General features: G+C 35.6%; 1 protein-coding gene across 1 annotated transcript; it reads right to left on the bottom strand.

The window, feature by feature from the left end:
* Nucleotides 1-740: 740 nt before the first annotated feature.
* Nucleotides 741-15,410, bottom strand: rgs8 (regulator of G protein signaling 8). The gene is made up of 6 exons (XM_067373607.1): nucleotides 15,313-15,410; nucleotides 7,415-7,482; nucleotides 6,816-6,920; nucleotides 6,636-6,697; nucleotides 1,783-1,949; nucleotides 741-935 (listed from the first exon to the last, which is right to left on the bottom strand). The coding sequence occupies exons 3-6, from the start codon at nucleotides 6,914-6,916 to the stop codon at nucleotides 741-743; spliced, it is 525 nt and encodes a 174-aa protein (XP_067229708.1). The 5' UTR covers nucleotides 6,917-6,920; nucleotides 7,415-7,482; nucleotides 15,313-15,410.
* Nucleotides 15,411-24,172: the final 8,762 nt, after the last annotated feature.

A 24,172-nucleotide genomic window follows, 5' to 3' on the forward strand; every position in this document is an offset into this window, starting at 1 on the left:
TTTTCAGAACAAACAAACAAAAAAACACCAACACCAGGATTGAAGTGACATACTTTACTTGATCTATCATCAGTCATTGTAAACCATTAGAACATCAGCATCTGAAAGAATAAACTTAAATAAATTAATAAACAACAAAATAAATAAAGCTAAACAATACATTATGCCACATACTCAGATTTTTTTTTCAGAGAAAAAAAAATTGTGTGCGTATGTTTGTGTAATTATTTTTAGATTTAGATTTTAAGACAAAAGATTCAATGAGAGATGTCCGCAGGCCGAGGCTGCATGCAGTAACACAGCAGGCGTGTCTTAGGTTGTCGTATCGAAACGTATCACTGTTAATGTGTACACAAGTTACATTGAAGATAAGAAAAATAAATATTCATACTCTACTCTTACATATTAGCCATGTAGAGACTGATTTACATTTACATGCTTGCCAGCATTCAGAAGAAACATTGACCATTCTATCACAATTGAGAGGGAGAGAATATAGTTCAAATAGAACTGAGCAAAGAAGTACAGTACAGGGTCATGTTTTACTTTAGATGCACAAACTAGCAAGGAACTAGTTCGTTTTTTACCTTTTTTATTTGATTATTCTCATCTAGGTATTCTCAACACAGACTATGCTATATAATACAATTCAAGTCTGCTTTATTATATTATATTATATTATATATCTCAATATCATCTAACCAGGCAAGCAAATAGACATCTTTCATAGACTTTTACTTTTAAACAGATTTCCTCTGACAGTATATCTGTGTCCTGTTCAGTAAGTCCTGATAGATCTTTGATCTTATAAACCGAGGAAAGGAGTCTTTCTCCATGAGGCTGTACACTTTAGCTTGGACTTCATTGAGACTGTTGGGAGTTGGCTCCAGAAGCCTCTGTTTGGTTTCCTCTCTGGTCCTGTGGTCTATGTTAACCTTCAGAGATATAAGAGTTAGAGAATATTAAATTCTGCACAGCTGCTCTTGATAAAAGCATAGAATCAAACAAAACATTTTCCAGCACAGCCAAAGTGGAGAGACTATAAATGGTGTGGTCACCAAAGTTCACACAAAAACATCTATGACTATCTCTGATGATCATGTTTCACGCTTCTCCACCGTCACAAATTTTATTCAGTTTGTGGACTGTCTGAGCCAAGAGAGCAGGATTATTACATTTGGTAGATACGTCTCGTCTTGAAGGAGCCAAACTGGAGCTATATTTGTGTTTTCTGTGACCCTCACTGTCAGGATGCTTAAGGACAGTGCTGTGCTTCCCGAATAACAAGCAGTGATTCACAAAGTAACTGAAGGTCATGCTGAACAAGAAGATGATCTTCAGATTTGAATCCAGGGAAGAACTAAAGTGAGCGTAGGTGGTGCTAAAGAACAAACTCTGAGGGAGGAAAAATCTTTATAGCAAGGGTCTCAAACTCGGAAGTGAATTGTATACGCAATTAAAAACTGTACATTTTTATTATAAATATATATATATATAAACATTTTCAGCAGCCATTACTCCAGTGTCCTTCTGAAATCATTTAATATCAGTGATGAACAGTTGTGTTGTTTTGTGGATTCTTCGTTAAATAGAAAGTTCAAAAGATATGACATGATATATCTGGATATATACATTGGCTATTGAAATGTTTTTTTTAATATGCTCATATTAACATATTTGCAACTATGTCATTTAGCAACACTATTAAAAGCTTTGGTGATTCAAACAAATACTGTTTGTTCAGGCGTAGTTGCTATGGTTTTATAGAAGGAGTCAACATACCTCTCTGGGTGCATGAATGTCAATAAATTCCTTGTAGATCTTACTGGCCTTAGACATCATCTTAGCAGGGGATTTGATCTTTTTATAGTCCTCACATGCCAACCAGAACTCGATGTTTTCATCACTGAACTCTGTTTTGAGGAAGGTTCTGAAAGCTGCCAAACCATCTATGAAATAAAGATGAATAAGATTACGGATAAACATCTTACTATATTAAAGCCAATATATCTTTGTCATGTCTAATATGCCATATCTAGACCACACTGGCTGCAGGAAATTCATTTCAAGGACACCAAATAACAGAACCTGATTTCACAAATGTTCTTGGATCAGCATCTTTGTTGATCCTGGAACAACATTCCAATCAACCAATCAGATTTGAGGGACAAGTTTACAGTTAAGGTCAAGTTTAGGATTACAACCAGGTTTAGTGTTTCTACATCAGTGCTACTGACCTATTATTTCCCTCTGATTTTAGAGATAATTTATAGGGTTAGGTTTACGGGTAGGGATAGAATTAAATTTTCAGACAGGAATGTAGTTCTAGGATCAACAATATATTTTGACCCAGGAACGCATCTAACTCGACAAAATCATGATCTGCCACCAAGCTAGATGCTTTCATTCATCAAAAACAATTTTTTTCCTTGTCATATTTGTGATGTGCTATTACATGAGAGATTACACCAACATCGTCTCTCATTGGACATTTCATCGTCACTCACTGGACATTTCACTTTGAAAGGGTCACGATATGTAATATCATTTTGCAGAAATGTTGCCACAGGGATGTTTTTCCGATGAGCCTGGTTGGATTTTATGATCATCATATAGTCTTTTGTGCTGTTTTTTTTACATTTTTTTTTTACTCTATATCCTTTTTGTGTGAGGTATACTTCTCAGTTAAGGTTCATACAAACAGCAGGGTGGGTAAATGAGACAATAGTGCTTCTCAGGAAATTCAATGAAAGGACAATCAAGAGGCAGTACAGACGCTAAATGTTCTCCTGCTGCTAGCGAACAAAATGTTCTGCTTTAGTGCGGTCATTGTTTGTTTTTTTCTTTTAAAAGTAATTTTCTCCTGAGCATGTATCCTGTGTTATATCAGACACAGGAAGTAATTTATATCTGAAACACTATTTACAGATCATGCTACCTGAAGGGGAGATTTTAGCCAGCATATACCCTAGTAATTCATTGAAAGTGAGTGAAAGACACAGCCATAACAGTCATTGAAATACATAACATCCATAATTATCATTATATCATCATCATTATATTAACAGAGTTTTGTGATTTAGTAGGACAATGTGCTTATAACTGTAGAGTGTCACAACATTTTAGCCACATTCTGCGATAAAATGTGCCAGGTTTTCACAACAAAACCCACCCAACTGCTGGTCAACACTAGCCCAAAACCAGCCCAATCGCATTTCAGAGGGGTCCCACGGTGAAAAATATGCATTTTTAGCGGGGTTCCCCTGGTAAAATTCTTATTCCAGGCGCTAAATATCATGTTATTTGGGGTCGCTACAACCCGCGGACATTAAAAACAATCTGCGGCAACAGTTTAAATGTAGCCCAATTCCATGGGAAAAACACAGACTTGGCTAACAGAACAAAACGGAACAAAATATTGTGCTCTTTCCAACATCCAGGAATTTACGCAGCACAATCACTGAAGAATTTATCAGACTCCATTTTCTCTCGCTTCTCAGAGGACGAGAAACAGCAACTGGTGAGTAAAGCTACTTAAAAGTTTGTGTTTGGTAGACATTTTATATTGAAATTCTTATATCTGCGTGTTAGTTTTAAAGGTGCCATCGAACATTTTTTTACAAGATGTAATATAAGTCTAAGGTGTCCCCTGAATGTGTCTGTGAAGTTTCAGCTTAAAATACCCCATAGATTTTTTTAATTATTTTTTTTAACTGCCTATTTTGGGGCATCATTAGAAATGCGCCGATTCAGGCTGCGGCCCCTTTAATTGCTCGTGCTCTCCTCCCCCTCCCGAGCTCTCGATCTCTATCATTGCATAAACAAAGTTCACACAGCTAATATAACCCTCAAAATGGATCTTTACAAAGAGTTTGTCATGCATACTGCATGCATGCATCAGTTTATGTAAGTATTGTATTTATTTGGATGTTTACATTTCTGAATGAGTCTGAAGCTATGCTCCGAGGCTAACGGCTAATGCTACACTGCTGGAGAGATTTATAAAGAATGAAGTTGTGTTTATGCATTATACAGACTGCAAGTGTTTAAAAATGAAAATAACGACGGCTCTCTTGTCTCCGTGAATACATTAAGAAACAATGGTAACTTTAACCACATTTAACAGTACATTAGCAACATGCTAATGAAACATTTAGAAAGACAGTTTACAAATATTACTAAAAATATCATGTTATCATGGATCATGTCAGTTATTATTGCTCCATCTGCCTTTTTTCGCTATTGTCCTTGCTTGCTTACCTAGTCTGATGATTCAGCTGTGCACATCTAGACGTTACTGGCTGCCCTTGTCTAATGCCTTGAACATGAGCTGGCATATGCAAATATTGGGGGCGTACATATTAATGATCCCGACTGTTACGTAACAGTCGGTGTTATGTTGAGATTTGCCTGTTCTTCTGAGGTCTTTTAAACAAATAAGAAGGAGGAAACAATGGAGTTTGAGACTCACTGTATGTCATTTCCATGTACTGATTCTGAACTCTTGTTATTTGACTATGCCAAGATAAATTCAATTTTTAATTGTAGGGCACCTTTAAATATTTCAGACATCTCATGTATCACATATTTATCATTGTTCGATTTGTCAATCTATCTGAAGCTGTTCTGAATACAACTCCAGTCCAGTCAGTTATAATAAGTGTTTCAGGAAAGTATTTTAATCCATGGATGTATTATATAGCTGTTTTTCCTCAAACATTACAAAAAGTTTGTCAGAGTAGTTGATATGGGATATGCCAGAGCAAGTTATGTCAACGTTCTTTCCTCAGGTAGTAACCGCGTTATTCCACCATGCTTGCAGTGCATGTCTGTCTCATTTTAGGCACTTGGTTGCTTGTTGGCCTAAGTAAAAAAAGAACCTATCACATATGCATTCGACTTGCGTCTAAAAAGCATTAACTTCCACTATGTAGTACACAATGCCATGACGTTCTATGCTACACCATGACATACTACGCTATGCTATGCGCCTAATTACTTGGGCTTCAAAATCTCATCCTCCAATCACTCCCATTATAAAGCTTGGAAAGGCCAGTATATTTTTTAATATTACTCTAATTGTGTTTGGCTGAAAGAAGAAATCATACTGTACACATCTAGTATGGCTTGAGGGTGAGTAAATTATGGGATAATTAGCATTTTGGGGTGAACTATCCCTTTAATTATTTACACCAGAGCAGAACTCACTGTTGCGAAGGGGTGTGTCATTTCCTGAATACACGCTAAGCGGGGCCAATCACAATACACACTGGGCCAGCTAACCAATCACAGCACATTTCAGAAGAAGGGGCTTCATCATTTGAGCCAGACTGGGAGAGAAGAACTGTAATAATATAAAATATGTGAAACATAGTGTTTTTTGAACAATCAAATATGAAAACATTCTAGTACACCCCAAAACAAAATCAAGACTTCATAAGACCTAGCGTTAAGAGTTTCCTCAGCTTTAGCAAGCTCTGCTAATAAAGGTTTTCTGAATGGTTTGTTGACTATCGTTACTATCTGAGTACTACTGTTGACAGATTTTAGAAGTCTTTAGAATGAACAAACGTCCAGCACCGAGAGAGGCTATTTGTGGCATGTCTGGGGTGTCAGTACTGTGAGATTCAGGAAAGACACACACACACACACACTGTACACACGCTGTTCTAATTGATGTTGGAATTAAGCCTGAGGAAATAAGGCCTGTCATTTTGTGAGCAATCAACGAGAGAAGTCACAGCCAAACGCATGACTCACAGGGAAATGGCGTCCTTCACATTAATATGGAAAGCTTACATAAGTTGCTGGTGAACTATATCACGGATGGCTGAACTACAGTACATCTCTGCAGAAATGCTCACTGACTAGCCAAGTATTGAGACAACATGTAGAATACTAATATTACAATATTGCAATACTTCAAAGATTTGTTGTAAGAATGTTTTGGAGAAGTGTGCTGGCTGGTGTACAGTGTTAATATATACATATAAAAACAATCATTCTGCTAAAATATAGATTATAATTACTAAAAAAACATTTATTATGTCTCTTAAATTGCTTTTTTTTTTAAAAAATAAAATAAAAAATAAGTGAAATTTTTCAATGTGTTCAAATATTACATTTTCCAGAATGTCACGATTTTGAGCTTATGTTACACTGCACAAATGCATTTATAAAATGTGAAGAAAAAAAAATCAATCAAAGTCAATTTTTACAGTATATGAAGTTAATGTCTGTATAATATGTTAAAATCTTCATGCCTCATGATTGCATTTAGCAGAGTAGAGGTGGTTGATAGTTTACATTTGGCTACAATACAAACAATCAATAATATCCAACTTTATATAATATAAAGAGCTTTTAATTAATTAATTAATTAATTTAATTTTAAATTGTACTTTATTTTACGATTTTTACATAATGATGTAAGGGATTTATCAGAGAATTAAAATGTTATAATTTTTTTTGTTTTTGTTTTTTAATTGTTAATTAGTTATGTGCTAAATATTTCAACATAGATGAAACAAAGATCTTTATAAGATTCAAGTAATGAAAAGTGCCCTATTGAAGAATAACACAAATAAGCTCAATAATTTAGACCCATAGACTTTATCATGATTAATGTGACTTACATTTATTGGACAGCAGAGCATCAAATGAATCTGCCCATCTGGTCACTTCATCATTTGATAACCTAAGACAGCCAAAGATACATGATTTAAAAACGAGACAGCTAATGAGCTATTTTCCTTTTTTTTTTTCTTTATTCTTTTTTTTTTTTTTTTTGTTAAGGGGAACAACATATTACTCACTTCAAGTATCTTGTGGACCTCTCCTGAGCAGGAGTCAGGAATTCTGAAAAATCGCTGCATGAGTCTGATTTGTTAGACAGGCACCCTAGTCTAGTTTTCATGGCCCTGAAAAAAAAAGGAAAGAGAAAGAAGACACAAGCACTCTTAAATAACTAGAGATTAGCAGCTGCCAATGACATTAGTGTATTCATAAGAGACCGGTGATGATTTATTTTTAGAACATACCAAATTACTGATGATAATAATAATAATAATAATAACAACAACAGCTCAGGTGTGCATAATAGGCTGTCTGATTAGATTGCGGTAATGCTCACAGATGTTATCGTAAACCTGCATTATACAACACACCATTGCAATGTTCACTAATTATCTGGAGATGTGCATTCACCATATTGTAAGCATGAATATTCTTTCAAAATGGGAATCATTGAAATGCAACAGCACACCTGGCCCTAAAAAAGGCATTATCATGAATTCTGCATGTATATTTACATCATAGAAGAATCAATCAGGACAGAGAGTGATAGCGCGACAGAGAGCCAGAGACAGAGAGGTACACACATTAACTCTTACATAAACTAAGAGGATATACTCACTGACTGTCCTTGCAATGCAATTTCTTCTAGTCGATTGTACTGTAGGAACAAGTGAGGTGTTGATTTGTCTGTGAAAATGATAAAGATTTACATGTATATATACCACTCATCAGTGAGCATATTTTGTTAATCACTATTCCCATGGCTCACAATTACTAGCATGCCAGATGCCACCTTTTCCCTTGATGCAATATAAAACATTTGGACCAACATGAGACTCACGTTATTTTGCTTTTGTTATTGCACCTGCAGTTCCAGGCACGTTCAGTTCTTCTAAAGGAACATTTCCAAAAAAATAAAAAATAAAAAATTTCCACTCTCTTACCATTTCAATCCAAGAAACTGATGCAACCTATTGCTTTCACATGTAGTTATTTTTAATTGGGAACACTGCATGAAATCGACCATTCTTTTTCTGAAGGATTGTAAATTCCTCCACAGACAATAGGCATGAGTAATTGCTCTCAACATATAAAAAACCATGAGAACATGACTTTGTGTTATTGTACACTTTGATGGGAATCAGAAAAGCCATTAGTATGGTTTGAGTAGGACAAACTAAAATTGAACAAATTTTAATTTAACTGAAACAGTTCAGTTAAATGAACTGTTATGCATATTTCTAATTTTTTTTTTCTTTTGAGTTCACAGCACTAACATATTTCAAGTAAACAGAACTGTTTCATTGTTTTGAGTTGTATGAACTCATTTCCTTTTAATTTATACTAACTTAAGTTTAACTGAAACTGGGCTGGGATTTCTACTTCCCAGCATGCTTTGCCCATGGCACCTGAAAGGGAGAGTAAATGCTAAAATTAAGTGTTATAAAAAATTTGTGCAAGATTAATAATAAGGGAGATTTAGTAGTGATTAATGTTTTTTATGCTAAGTTTCTGTTAATGTGGGTTTTTGGAGAGTTATCATCATGGTGAAAAGTGGTGCTTGGTTTGAGAGCAGGTAAGTTACATGTTTTAATTTGCCATACTCATTCAGTAATTGCTATACCATGCTATTGTTAACATGTTAGAATATTAGCAAGTTGGCATTTTCTGAATTGTCTTATTAGGGTTTACAGTGAAGTAAATAACAAATTTGATTCGCAAGAACTCAAAATAAAAAAAGTGAATTAACTAAATATTTTATGTTAGTTGCTATCAAAATGTATGAGTTAGCTAACTCAGTACTTCAAGTTAGGAGCAATTAACATGCATGAGTACTACAAACTCAAAACTTGATAGTTCTTCTTACTTAAAATTGAGAACATCATAACTCAAAAAAATTGATGTAACTGGTTACCTCAATTTTTTTTTTTTTTGAGTTAGCCCAACTTATTTGGGTTTACAGTGTACCACTGATACTATTAAAGAGGAGGTATAAGGTATATTTTAATCAGTGTGTTTGCATGTCAAAGTTAGCTTTGGTAGTTCTTGACATAACAGGCAGTTTCATTTCTGTCAAGTATCACATTTCTTTTTATTCTTGTTTTGTGGTTTATTATTGAATAGATTCCTGTTTCTGAATATTGCTAAATGGAGTGCAAGTTAAAGGAAATGATGACATATCATTTATTATTATTATTTCTCAACCCTGTTTTTGTATCTTTTTTCATTTTACTAATTACAACTGAAAGGTTAAAAAGTTCAGGGATCAAATCTAGATGAGCTAAAGTAAAGTGAATTATTTTACAATGCTCTCTTTTTCATGCTGGGTGAAATAAATAAATAAAATGAGCCCCCTGCATTTTAAATGAATGCCCCTTTTGGTAAAGCATCACAGAAATTATGAATTTCTAATTGCGGTCTGCCAAACAATCCAAATTCTCTCAAGATGGAAATATTTAGTGGTTTGCCAGATGCTTAAAGGCTTAATTTTCATTTTCTTGGACTGGATGAGAACACGTGCCATGCTATTTATAAAATGTACTGACAAATCTATCTAGGCAGGGAGAAGCCAGTTCATGTTCTATGCATCCATGCAGCACAAATGGAGCTACAGGGAGCTTGCTAAATAAAAGATACTCTGATATCTCACCATTATAAAATCATCATGAGATGCCCAAAGAAATAAAAAACATTGCTAACATTCTCCTTCCGTTTTTGTGAGTGTTCGTAATTTAATATTCTCAATTTGTCTTTGATGTAGGAAGCCGAGTTTCTGTAATTTCATAGTTGTGTCCTGTCTCGCTTCAGATGGATTGCTTATGGTTTGCAATGAATCTCCCAAATGCTGAATTTTAGTCTGAAAAATGCTGAAAATTTAGTTAAGCTAAGAAATACAGCTCATAGCAGGGTAGCATAATCACAATGTTGAACTAAAAGCATAATAATATAAAACAATATAGTCTAATACTATATAATAGTCTTATATAATTGTCAAGGTCATGTCTTGTTTTGTTTCATTATCTTGTTCTGTTTAGTTTAATTTTCACTTCTTTTCCTCAGTTCTCGTTTGTTACCATGGTTTCCATGTATTCCAGGCCAGTAGTTGGCAATGTCACTTTGTAAGGAAACACTACACGTCTGTAGACTGAACACATAATATGCATGCTTATTACAAATTTGCGTTTTGTAGTTTATTTGGAGACAATAACTGTACAGTTTCCAAGAACTTGTACTTTTAAGCCCGTTTTCAAATGTTTGCATTTTCAGGTCCCAAAATGCTGTTTTTGTGAAATAACCCGCCAAAACGTTTAAAAAGTTTTCAGTTTTTAGTATAAAATGGTGTGTATTAACCAGTTTACCAGCCTTTTTTTTCCTTTTTTTTTTTTGCCATGGCACAGTTTTGATAAGAAAAAAAAAAAAAAAAAAATCCCACGGCACAACGACACTAAGAAAAAAAGAAAAGAAAAAATGCACAAACATGCATTGCTTCAAATGGCATATTAAAATGTACTCACACTTAAAGGTGACATCGAACATTTTTTTTACAAGATGTAATATAAGTCTAAGGTGTCCCCTGAATGTGTCTGTGAAGTTTCAGCTCAAAATACCCCATAGATTTTTTTTAATTAATTTTTTTAACTGCCTATTTTGGGGCATCATTAGAAATGCGCCGATTCAGGCTGCGGCCCCTTTAATTGCTCGTGCTCTCCGCCCCCTCCCGAGCTCTTGACTCTATCACTGCATAAACAAAGTTCACACAGCTAATATAACCCTCAAAATGGATCTTTACAAAGTGTTCGTCATGCATGCTGCATGCATGCATCAGTTTATGTAAGTATTGTATTTATTTGGATGTTTACATGTGATTCTGAATGAATTTGAGGCTGTGATCCGTGGCTAATGCTACACTGTTGGAGAGATTTATAAAGAATGAAGTTGTGTTTATGAATTATACAGAGTGCAAGTATTTAATAATGAAAATAACGACGGCTCTTGTCGCTGTGAATACAGTAAGAAACAATGGTAACTTTAACCACATTTAATAGTACATTAGCAACATGCTAACGAAACATTTAGAAAGACAATCTAAATACAAATATCACTAAAAATATCATGTAATCATGGATCATGTCAGTTATTATTGCTCCATTTGCTATTTTTCGCTGATGTCCTTGCTTGCTTACCTAGTCTGATGATTCAGCTGTGCACAGATCCAGACGTTAATACTGGCTGCCCTTGTGTAATGCCTCGATCATGGGCTGGCATATGCAAATATTGGGGTCATACATATTAATGATCCCGACTGTTACGTAACAGTCAGTGTTATGTTGAGATTCGCCTGTTCTTCGGAGGTCTTTTAAACAAATGAGATTTATATAAGATGGAGGAAACAATGGAGTTTGAGACCTACTGTATGTCATTTCCATGTACTGAACTCTTGTTATTTAACTATGCCAAGATAAATTTTTAATCCTAGGGCACCTTTAATATGAAACTTGAGCTTAAATCAGGTAAGAATACAACAAGGTCATAAAGGTACAGTAGCTATATGATGTTGTTGATGATGATAAAACTACAAATATGTATATTGGATTAGGCCTTAGTTCACTTACCATTTAAGTAGCTTTTATAAACATTCACCAGAAAAAAACAAAACAACAACAACAAAAAAAACATGGCTGGTGTGCATCTTGAAACAAGACAATGGCACTGACATATTTTAAGATATGTCAGTGCAAGTTACTTTCAGTTAAAATAGCTGAAACTTGCATTTTAGTCTGGGACTAGTTTATGCCTTGTCTGTGAAACCAGGGGATAGAGTTTTAGACATAGTGCATGAGTAAAGAAAGTGATGTATTTATTCAAACTTCAGTTCTTTATTTACCCTTGCATTGCGAACCCTTTATTTACCCTTGCATTGTTTGAAGCACTTAATGCACTTAATTTTAAACGGAGGTGGGTGGAGTTACAATGTTTGAACGACAGTTTGATAATCCAGTGAAGTTACAATATTTAGTCACAAGCTCTTTTAAATGCTTTACGTTGGTTAAATATTAGTAAAATCCACATACAGGCATAAAAGATGACCAATAGCATTGATTTTTAAAAATAAAATAAATAAAAAACGAAGAAATATAGAGATACGAGGGTTCCACCCGACAGCTACTATATTATATTTTTTTAACATTTATTTATTTTCATTTTGGAATTTGATAATTTTCCATGGCACACCTATAAGGAGAGTCTATTTACACTAAGTGCAAATAGCCCGCCTTATTGGCAGAGGCTATTTACACCAACTCCGCCCACCAACGTCTGGTTGGGCTATCAGCAGCAGTCGCGGAGGTAGTAAGGTGCGTTGCAGATACTTTTGACGCGATCGACCCAAGTTCGAATGCACCTTTTTCCAAACTCATTCTTCTCCCTTTTCCCATAGCATATCAGATAGGAAAGGCATTTATTTTCAATAAATATGAAGAAAATATGTGAAAAGTTGAATTAAATTGCCTAATGGTTAGTTAATAATAATATGTTTATCGGGTAAAGTTAGCGGTAGATGTGCTATAGGCGGGGCTTTATTACCCCAATAAGGTGGCATTTATTTAATAATCATTTACTCTCAATGTGTTATTATTGCATACTGTTTTATAATGTACTAAAATACTGAGGTGTAAATCGTATTTAACTATTTTTTACACTTATTTTTACATAGTGTAAATAGAATCTATCACTATTTGCACTTAGCGTTAATAGCATTTATCGCTATATTTACAGTGTAAATAGCATCTATTGCTATTCGCACATTGTGTAAATATAATGTAATATATTTTAATTTACAATAATATAATAGTATAAAATAATATAATATATAAACATTGATTTTTGAGGGTTCCCTCACAGATAACTCATCTCATAAAAAGTGCACCACACCCTCATGCTCAGTAGAACATGTGAAGGTCCCTGTAGTGTTACTGTCTGATGGAGCTCAGTGAGATGTCAGGTTTCCCGCTGAGACTCCTCTACCCACTATCAATGTGCTATGCCATCTGATCTTCTACCCTCGCTCTTGCTATTTTTAAATTCCAAGCTCTTTGGCTGTCCATGTTAAAAAATAATGCATTTGCTTTTACCAACCTTAAATTAGTTTTGCTTTCCATGTTCTGGAATAAACAAGGTAAATATTTAACCTTTAGAGTGCCTAAGACTTTAAATATTTAACCATCAAAGTTCTCCAGCAACGCTTACAGACAACATATGTTGACTCATGTATAATAAATTGCTTGTGATGTTCCTCATTTGTCAAGTCGCTTAGGATGAAAGCATCCGCTGAATGATTAAATGTAAAGGTTGCTGTGAAAAAAATAAATAAATAAAATCCCAGTTTAAGGTGGTTTGCTGGTTTTAGGCTTAAACTATGGTCTCCCTGACCAAGCTGGTTTCCAAGACCATCTTAAAAGAAAAAAAAAAACAAAAACAAATTGTGTGGCCACCTAACCACCTTAAGCTGAATTAAGCTGTTTTTTGAGCATGTTATAATCCACTAAAAGAACATGTCTCCTAGGGGTTTGTGGGAGTGAGGGTTTAGCTCCTGTTTTAGCAAAGGTGCGTCCGTGCCCCAGAGACACTACCTTAATTTACACCCTGCTTCACACTTTGCCATGACAGTTGCGGGGTAATCCAGGTTACAGCCCACCTACTTTCTTTCTCTTCTATTTTTGTCAATGCCCTTTCCTCTTTGAGGTCCTCACCTACGTAATGTGATGGCTACTGTCTCCTCAAATCGCATTTGGTCGAACAAAACTCTGAAGTTAAGGTCACTGTTACTTTATTCAGGTATCCTCAAAGCAGCAAGGCTTGATTCACTTTTCTATTATAAATTATTTAATGTGATTTGATGTTGGTTGTACATTATGCTGAAAAATGAGAATAAGTGCTCCTTATCTGTGTGAGGTCTCATTAAATCTGGGACAGAGAGACATCTGTTTAAAAAAGGTTAGCACATAGTGGCTATTCTGGCAAATGGGCCATAATTCAGACAAATTGGATAGAACTGCAATTGTGTGAATGTGGCAGAAACAATAAGCATTAGCACAGTTATATGAGGAACTCTTATTCTCAAATGCCACTGTCTGGTTTAAATATATTCATACTTTCTTTGCTAACTGGGCCCAATCCAAGGACACCAAAATTTAGTTCAAGGGAAAGGAAGAGTTTAATTAAACAAACAAGGGCAACATTTATGATAAATGATTGTACCAAGTCATTAAAGATATTATAAAAAAAAATATGATCTGCTCTTTCTACACTTATTTTGAAGGAAAATGTGTGTAATTGATTTAAACATGGTAAAATGCGAATTCTACACTCCTATTGAAAATATACATATAAAATTCGACAAAATGTTTAACCAATGAACATGGATGGGGATGTTTAAATTCTGTGGAAATCTGCAAAGCTTTTTTGTGCACACAGATCAGTGTGGGATTACAGATCAGTAGCTTGTGCATAATCAATTATTAACATAAAACTCAAAATCTATTAAAAAAGAAATTCATTAGATTTTTCAACCATTTTAATGTGCATTCACTAAAAATATGTTGAGCATTCTATAATTTAATAACGTTAACAAATGAATATCAAAATGTCATTGATGCATGCTATTATAGTAACGCATTAGTTTAGTATACCCTAAGAGTTTATGCTAAGAAAATTCCCATTGGAATTAATATATTAAACACCACACAAAAAGTTATGAGTCTCTTACATGTTTATGTGCATTGTGCTTCTGATTTAATTTAACTAATGTTAAGATGCTGTGTATTATTCACCATTTCAAAGACTGATAATAACATCCATGCAATTCTGGATGGATGCTGTTGCTGTGTCTGTACAGCAGAATGAAACATATCTCCAGTGTATCTCAAAAAGAGCAGTGGGTGGTGAGTGTGGGTGTTTCAAAGTCTCTCCTCATCCCTGTCACTTCCCCTCGCTGACATTTACAAACCTACAAAGCTCTTACAGTTACTGCTGGAGAGAAGGATTAGCTATCCAATCCCATCAACAAACACAGTTTTCATTGTGCATATCAGAAAATAAAAAAATGTGTAGTTAACAAAGTAACTGAGTATTTGATATTATGTAAACTGGATAGTAAATGTATAGCATAACTCAAATAATGTATATGAATGTTCTATTGTATATTTTTCCCCCTGTACTTTGTAATTAAAAAATCTAGCATTTATGGATAAACAACATCACCAAAAGAACACTTGCAACATCATGAAACATCAAAATACCACAAACTGCAGTTTCCATCATTTATAAATGTTACAATGTGAAAGCCAAATAGATGATCTGTTTGTCTTTGTTGCACCCAATTCCCTACACAAGAGAAGACATGACAGAAGGACAGATGGTGAGAGCTGTGCACTATGATAAATATCCCAGACACACATAGCCAGTGTGAGCAGCAACTTATGCAACAATCGATCAGGGATATGAATATGGAGCCTTTACCTTTACAGTTCACTGCCGTTGTAGATGACAGCTCTTTGATTCAGGCTGGAGAAGCTGCTTTATCCGACGGGTTTAGCGTGGTTCTGTTCTTGTGTAGAGATATCTACTGTTGCCCACATGTAGCAATCATCACACAGCGTGTTCATCGGTGTGAAAGCGTGAGGGAGCGAGGAACAAGAGAGAGAGAGAGGAGGGAGAGAGATGAGATGAGAGGGGAGAAAAATAAGCAGAGGGAGAGGCTTTGTCAACACACCGGTCTCTCTGGAGATTCAAAGGGCATTACTATGCCGTTTTGTTTTGCTCTGTCTAGGCTTTTCATGACATGTTTGTGTTGCGAGGTCTCATGCTGTCAAACTGTTATTCTGCATGGATGTATGTCATAGACGAGAGGGAAATTTGAGGTCTAGCATGCAGGTTTTGGCTGAGGTAATGGGTTCCTTTGAGGAGAGGAACAAGGAGACTAAATCAAGCCGGCGTAGACATCAAAGCTGCCTTTTTATCCCGCACTCACAGTGGCAAATCCTTGCTGGGTTTAAAATGGGGACATGCTGGCCTCATTTGATGGCTCTTATCTGAGTATGGGCTGTAGACTGACTACTTGAGTACTCGGTATTCTCCGTTCTCCACTGGAGGCATATTATCTCCTCAAAATAGTGTTGTATTATCTTAGACACTCATATGAACACATACAGGCACATGTGAATAATGCACAGCGGCCATGCCGCATGAATTGGAGGCTGCAGTCAAATTGTTCAAAGCCTTCATTAGAGCTTTTTCACTAAAGGAAGCGGATGCTATTCACTGCCACTAAGAAAGACCTAAAATTTCAGAGTCACTGTTGCCTTAAGGCTGGGCCACATTAAAAGATTTTCAAAATGTGAGAGACCACAAACATGATGATTAATAAAAATTCATAGATTTAAAGGGTTACTAGTCAGTTGTCCCTAGATATTAAAGGGTTAGTTTGCCCAAAATTAAAATTCGGTCAATAATTACTCACCCTCATGTCGTTCTATACCTGTAAGACCTTCTTTCATCTTCGGAAAAACACAAATTAAGATATTTTGCTGAGACGAGCCGAGACGAGAATACGTTTTGTGCGCAAAAACAAAACAAAAATAATGACTTTATTCAACAATCTCTTCTCTTCCCTGTCAGTCTCCAATGCTGTTGACGTAGTAAACACAGTGCAGTGCTTCCGTGTTCTACGTCAAAACGGCAATTCATTATTGGCCGGCTCCTGCGTCAGCATCACAAATATGCGTCATGCTCACGTGAACAGCGTCGGCCAATACTGAGCCAATTCTGCTGTAGAACTTGGAAGCGCTGAATGTAGACAGCGCAAGAGAATGACATGGAAGTTGTTGAATAAAGTTGTTTTGTTTTTTTTGTGCACAAAAGTATTCTCATCACTTCATAAAATTAAGGTTCAACCACTGCACTCATGTCGACTATTTTTTTAGTACCTTTCTGGGTACTAAAGAACTCTGTCTGCTGTCTACGGCGGAGTCAGAGAGCTCTTGGATTTCATCAAAAATATTTTTGGGTGAACTAACCCTTTAACAGTTTTGTTCCTATAGTGTCAGGTTGTGGAGTGCTGCGATGTAACCAATACATCTATTCACAGACAACTAGTTTCTCAACTGTATACATGGAAAATCTCGCGAAAGCTCTTGGAGTCAAATGTGACTTCACAGTAAAAAAACATGGCAATAGTGTTTTTGGGGTCGTGTTATACTTCTGTCTTCCGTCAGCTCGCTTTCTGATTTGGTATCATTTTGTTTTCACATGACAATCTAAAGAGTGCACGCACATTTGTCCTTGGGGTTCCTCCCACACAACATTTCTGATTGTAAACATATACTGCAGCTGAGAAAGACCTACAATATCGAGTTGCTGTTTTGAAGGCAGTTGACTAATACAGACCTTTGACTAAGTTACTACATCCTGGCATTTTCTGTGAGGCTGAGGATGTTCCACTTGAAATAATATCTATGTTAATAGAAAAAAAATATTTGATGAAATGGCCCCACAAAGTGCATGATGTGGAGAGCCAGCCTGTGGGTTCTCAAGGACGATGGGCCTTTTGTGAAGCAGCTGTTTGATAAACTCTGCATGCATGTTAGAATTAGCCTTCCTCTTTAGGGCTGAAGAGAGAGCATGCTCACTAGATGACTAATCAACTAGAAAATGTTCATAACAATAGAGTCCAGTAATTATTTTTTTTTCCAATTTTTACCCCTCTCTCTCTTTCCTTTTTACATTCATTAATTTCAGTCATTTTGCATGTTTATGTATAAAATGTTTTTAGAATATTTGATCAGTTTACTAAAGTACAGTTTAGGCCATCATTTATGTGCACAGGGCCTGAGATGACATTTTTATTGGTGTTCATCCCCTCCCCGTCTCCTCAAATCAATGAACAAGAACTAGAACAAGCAGTAAAGATGTGCTTAGTTGCTGGCTGAACTACTATATCAGGATTAATCCCACACATGCAGCTCAGATATTACACAATACGTACTGCATTACCTATTTAAACTTCATATTTTCCGGTCAGTGCACGCTTGACTTACAACACTTACGTCACCATTATCAAAATAGAATTTTCATTTTTATATACACTAAATGACATTATCATGAGATTACACAACAAGCAAAGGCACTTCCGGGTCCTTCAGTGTCTAATGATTAGTTTACCATAGCATTATGCAATGTAAAAATGTTTGTTAATATAATTGATTTTATGGGTCAGTAATATTTTTTAAGAAGTCAGTACTTTTTTCAGTACGAATGCTTAAATTAATTGATCAAAGTGACAATAAAGACATTTACATTGTTACAAAAATTCTCTTTCACATTAATGCTGTTCTTATGAACTTTCTATTCATCAAAGAATGAATGCGTTTTCCACAGAAATATTAAGCAGCGCAGCTGTTTTCAACTGTGATAATGAGATGTTATATGTTACAGGAGCACCAAATCAGCATTGAAATGATTTCTGAATGATCGTGTGACACTGAAGACTGGAATAGGCAAATGGCTGCTGAAAATACAGCTTTGTCATCCTAAATACATCCAATCACATGTCAGCAACTCAACGCATTTAGGCATGTAGACATGGTCAAGAGGATCTGCTCGCTGGAGTTCAAACTGAGCATCAGAATGGGGAAGAAAGGTGATTTAAGTGACTTTGAACGTGGCATGGTTGTTGGTGCCAGATGGGCTGTTCTGAGTATTTCAGAAACTGCTGATCTACTGGGATTTTCACACACAACTATCTCTAGGGTTTACTACGGAGCCTGGGAAGTTACCTGTGAGAGAGAGAGAGAGAGAGAGAGAGAGAGAGGGAGGAAAAAAATTAAGACCTGCAAATCCATGGCCACGGTTTTGCAATCCGTCCCTGCACTTTGTAAACCGTACTCACAGATTCTGAAATTGTTCCCTTGGTTTAACAAACCGTGCCAATGAATTAATAAACCGTACCCACGAATTTACAATCCATGTGCTCCGATTTGTAAACTGTAACTTCAGTTTTTCAATCCATACCCACAAATTCATAATCCATGCATACACTTTTGGCAATTCCGTACACTTTTGCAAACTACTTTTGTGCCCCGTCCCTCATTTTAGAAATCCTTGATCCACTATGGCTCACCTATCGGTTGCATTGACATCCTTTGCAGTAGATTTACATGATTATGTAGTAAAATAATAATAATAATAATAATAATAATAATAATGATCATGGTGCCGAATTATGTTTCTACCGGTGGGTGCCCACATTCATACTTGGTGTTCATTTGTCAAGAGTTGGCCTAGGCTACTATGTTTTTTTCCATGTGATGGTGTGCTTTATGAATTCATTACACAAAAGTTTTTTTGTGTCTCGTGAAGAGAGACACACGGACAGAAAATACATTACCAGCTCAAACAAAACCACATGTTGTTAAAATTGTGTGTATTATGACCTGCCAGAATCTGATGTGAGATACACCATGCTTATAATGGAGATTATCTCATGTTTTTCCATGAGTGTTTGGCCATTTTGTATTAAAAGTACACCAACCCCTGTCTTTAAAAAGTGAGAGTATTTAGAATATCACAAATAAATAGATGGACAAGATTATGACGCACATAATTCTTAATAAATCGTTGTAAGGCTACAATTCACATGGGTTCACCAAATTTGGACAATAGAAGATTGGAAAAATATTGCCTGGTCTGATGAGTCTGAATTTCTGCTATGGCATTCAGATGGTATGGTCAGAATTTGGCATAAATAACATGAAAGTATGGATCAATCCTGCACTGTATCAATGGTTCAGGCTGCTGGTGGTGTAATGGTGTGGAAGATATTTTTTTGGGACACTTTTGGCTCCTTGGTACCAATTGAGCATCGTTTAAATGCCACAGACTAACTGAGAATTGTTGCTCACCATTTCTATCCCTTTATGACCTTTGTACCCATCTTTTGATGGCTACATCCAACAGGATTACAATCCATGTCACAAATCTCAAATCATCTCAAACCCTTTTCTTGAACTCAAATGACAGTCACCAGATCTCAATCTAACAGAAAACCTTTGGAATGTGGTGGAATGGGAGAAACACATCATTGGTGTCCAGCCAACAAATTTGAAGCAACTGCATGATGCTATCATTTCAACATGGACCATCTCTGAGGAATGTTTCCAGCTTGTTGAATCTGTGATATGAGGAAAAAGGGCAAAAGGGGGTCCAAAAGGGGTTACTAGCAAGGTGTACCTAATAAAGTGGCCAGTGAGTGTGTGTACTATATATAGGTTATATAAATAGGTTCCTATGATATTTATAGTATTTATTTAAATCTCACATAAAGATTTAATATCTCGTAGAGTGGGCTACTGTGGACAGACAGACAATAAATGCTGGAGTGATTTTAATCGGTAGCTGGTAAGTAGGGTAGCACTCAGCCACATAAATGCTGTTATCTGGTCAGAAGGGAACATCCCAGTTTAATCAGCTTCAAACGTGGATTTACTAAGCTTTCAAATTTCTGGAAAAGCCTGATGTGATGAAGGCTGATAAATGCTCTTTTGAAATGAAAAGATATGACATCATATAATACAAAAGTACAAGAGTAAATGTCTATTTTGATGTCTCAGTATAGAAAGTAACTGCAGATTTATGCAGCTTCATGCACGGACTTGATGTGGCACTTTGCAAGATGTTTTTGCACAGTAATTTGGATGTGACTAAAAGTAATGTATACATCAAAATGAATTCATGCATGACTTCGCATTCTAATTAATAATGTAGGTCCCACTTTATATTAAGTGGCCTTAACTACTATGTACTTACATAAAAAAATAAGTACAATGTAATTATTGGGTTCATATTGAATTGCAAAACACTTTTGCTACTATTGAAGTGGATACGGGTAAGGTTAGGGAAAGCTTTGGTGGTATGGGTAGGTTTAAGGTGTAAGGGATGGGTCAACAGTGTAATTATAAATTAAATTACAGAAATTAATTACAGATGTAATTACATGCAGGCGTTTTTAAAATATAAGTACAATGTAAAAACATGTATGTACACAATAAGTGCATTGTATCAAATGACTAATTTAAATGTAAGTACATAGTAGTTAATGCCACTTAATATAAAGTGTATATAGAGCAAGGGGTCAAAGGTTGACTGGTTAGCTAGTCCCTGCTGGTATATGCCATGATTACAGTTGCAGTTGAGCAAAAAGCATCTTTAAGAAAAAAAAGGGGCAGAATTGTGAGTTATAAAATTGCTACTGAGAGAAATAAAGTCACAATTGTGAGATAAAAACTCGTAATTACGAATTATAAAGTCAGAATTGTGAGATATAAATGCAAAATTGCAAGAAAAACATTGAAAAAGTTGCAATTACCTTTTTTATTTTTAATTCCATGGCGGACACATACTTCCATAAAAACATAGCAGTGTATTTTTTGCAACAAATATTATATACATGATGATTGGGAATGCTGATAGCATTACCATATTATTCCAGAAGAGTTTTAATGGAGAGTTGTTGAGTGTTGAGAGCTAAAGACACTCAACTTGTCAAAAATAATTCAGGACTGAATGTGTTTATGTTGAAACTCATTATTATTTTATCAAGAGCGAGTGCAATAATGGCACTCGTGGTGTTGAAGGTGAGACACAAAAGGTACAGTCTACTCAATGGGCTTATTAACTCAGCTGCCCTCGAACAATAAAAGATCAGCAGTTGTGTTATTATACAGTGTGCTCCCCTGTTCTCTCTGCTCCACAGTTCTCTCCCAGATATCACTCTGTTTAAATGCCTCCTACTTTCTCTTTTAACACTGGTTTGCCCCCTGCGACAAGCATGTACTCCCTCTGTAATTAACCCACTCTTTAAGCCATTAGATTCCCCTCTTCTGTCACTTTCCATGCAGTCACTGATTACACGTTGGCAGGAATCCCAAAAGATCACTAGTGACTGCACAGCGTTTAGAGAAGCTCATTCATTGTAACGTGGTGACAGGAGAAAAGGGACAGTTCTACACCCACACACTGTAGGTGGAGAGAACATGAAGATGAAAGAATGCCTTTCAGATGCCTCTGTAGGAGACCCCTTTGTGTGGCCTTAACTGTTGGATGATACATTGATTTTTTAATGCTTGTTGTTTAGGTACAAATTGTGAATGTCAATCATTTGTCTAAAGTTGATCTGGCACATAAAGACACATCATACATTGTGATTTTCATAAAGAACAACATAATAGAGTGAGAATTTTAATCTCAAAGGTTATACTTGGGTGTTAGGGTTCGGGTTAGAACAAGTTGAGCTGCAGTTGCAGTTACTTATAGGCAGTAGAATGTCTGTTAGGGGAGTATCAAAATAAAGTGTTAGCAGATATTAAGAAAATATTCTTCTAATACTCTAATGAGAGTTAGTTGACGTAGTTGAAAAGTCACTTATAGTTAGGAGAATGTCTAAAGTGGACCCTTGAAGTTTCAAAAAGTGTTGAACACAACAGCATGCTGAATAATGGCAACTGAAAAACACTTTAATCAAAGGCACAACTCCAATAATCTTTAGTGATAGGACATCTATTAACTATTATCTAACCATTATATAACACTAAATTAACATGGCATAAAAAGATTCCATATCAGTGTGACACAGGAAATGGCATCATCTGGATCCTTTATTGAGCATAATGCGAAGAAAGCGAAGCTTTCAGTTTTTTTCTTTCTCTATTTTTTCAATCATGTTACCCAAGTTCTTGCGAAAAAAATATGACCATTTTACCAAAGGTTTTGCTATTGTTTGCTATAAAATAATGAATTTCACTAATCACAGGTTTCAAACTGCAACTTTCAATATAAAATGAAACAGCATATGATAATATTTAGTTTGACATCCTGGTGTGATATTTATGCACCTCTCTTCACTGAAAAAAGTAGAATTTAAAATTGACATTTTTTTAAGAGTCTTAATTTGGATGTGGAAGTGTACCTACTAATGCAAATAGTTCTTACGTAATGGTTATTAAGCTCAACAGTTAGTACAAACAGAATGACTATAACCGTTAAGCAATAAGTAAACACAAGACATTGAACTGAATTATATTTACAGATGACATAAGAGGAAGTCTTTGTCACAGTGGAAACAGAGATGACAGCATGACAAGGCATAAAGTGAGGCAGTGTGCCAATTCCATTCCTATTAGACTCCACTGATAACAGTGTTCCAAGCTATAGTATGTGTCAAAACTTCCACCAACTATTGAGCTTATGTCTGTGGCACTGTTTCTCAAACTTTACAACAAGCAAATGACATTGTCACATTCATAGTCATTTCTTTTTAAAACTTTCAGTATGTATTCATGTATTCAAATTTGTATTTAATTAAAAATGAGTTTATGATGGATGGATGGATGGATGGATGGATGGATGGATGGATGGATGGATGGATGGATGGATGGATGGATGGATGGATGGATGGATGGATAATTTCATGCTTACACCAGATCTAAAAGAAGTTGATTTGCAGCGAGTGTGTTGAAGCTAATGGGCAGAATGAGAGCAGGCGGTGAATGACGACCCAAAGCTTTTCACCTGATCCAAATGTCTCTAAGGGCCTTTTGCTGTAATGAACTGAGCTACTTGCAAACCCACAGACAACTTAACTAGCATAGATGTTAATAGAGGATTATATGAAAGACATGACTCTTCATAAATCTCCCCCCACTTACCATTTCAAATTTACCATTCATTCATCTACAGAGAATTTTCCATTGAATGAAATTGTGGCAATACTGTCTTGGCAACTATTAGGCTTTATTAAGAGAGAGGATGACAACAACAGCATTAGTGTAATAATGAATTAGCATTATTTTCCAGCACAGAATTTTCATCTGTTTTTTTGTAAGTGTCACAGTATTAAAGGAAGTTTAGATCAGACTTGAGTATCACTTTTTGCCCCAAACAACAGTGAAAAACAACATTAGAAGTCTTGTGGTTACAGCTGAAAGTAAATCATCACTCATAAGACTGGAAGCAAAGGCTATTTTTGTTGCACAAATGTGGCTTTTGATGCAGACATTTGAGCTATTGTTAGCATGGGTTGGCAAATGATTAATGGCTTGTTACATAAACAGTAGACAAAAGGTTTTTTATTTCAAGACTAAATCAATTTTAAAATTTGATTTTGGGGTCTTTTAATAGGTTTTGGGTTTTTTAGCTTGTTGATAAATGATTGAAATGTTATCCAGAAAAGCTTCTATGGTCGATTCTTTAGAAAAGCAGGTTATGCATGGCAGATTCCACAGCACAAAATCTAGTTATAAATTTATTAGTGAAGTTGCTCCGCCCT

The sequence above is a fragment of the Chanodichthys erythropterus genome, chromosome 21 (assembly GCF_024489055.1).
Source record: "Chanodichthys erythropterus isolate Z2021 chromosome 21, ASM2448905v1, whole genome shotgun sequence".
NCBI classification, from domain to species: Eukaryota; Metazoa; Chordata; class Actinopteri; order Cypriniformes; family Xenocyprididae; genus Chanodichthys; species Chanodichthys erythropterus.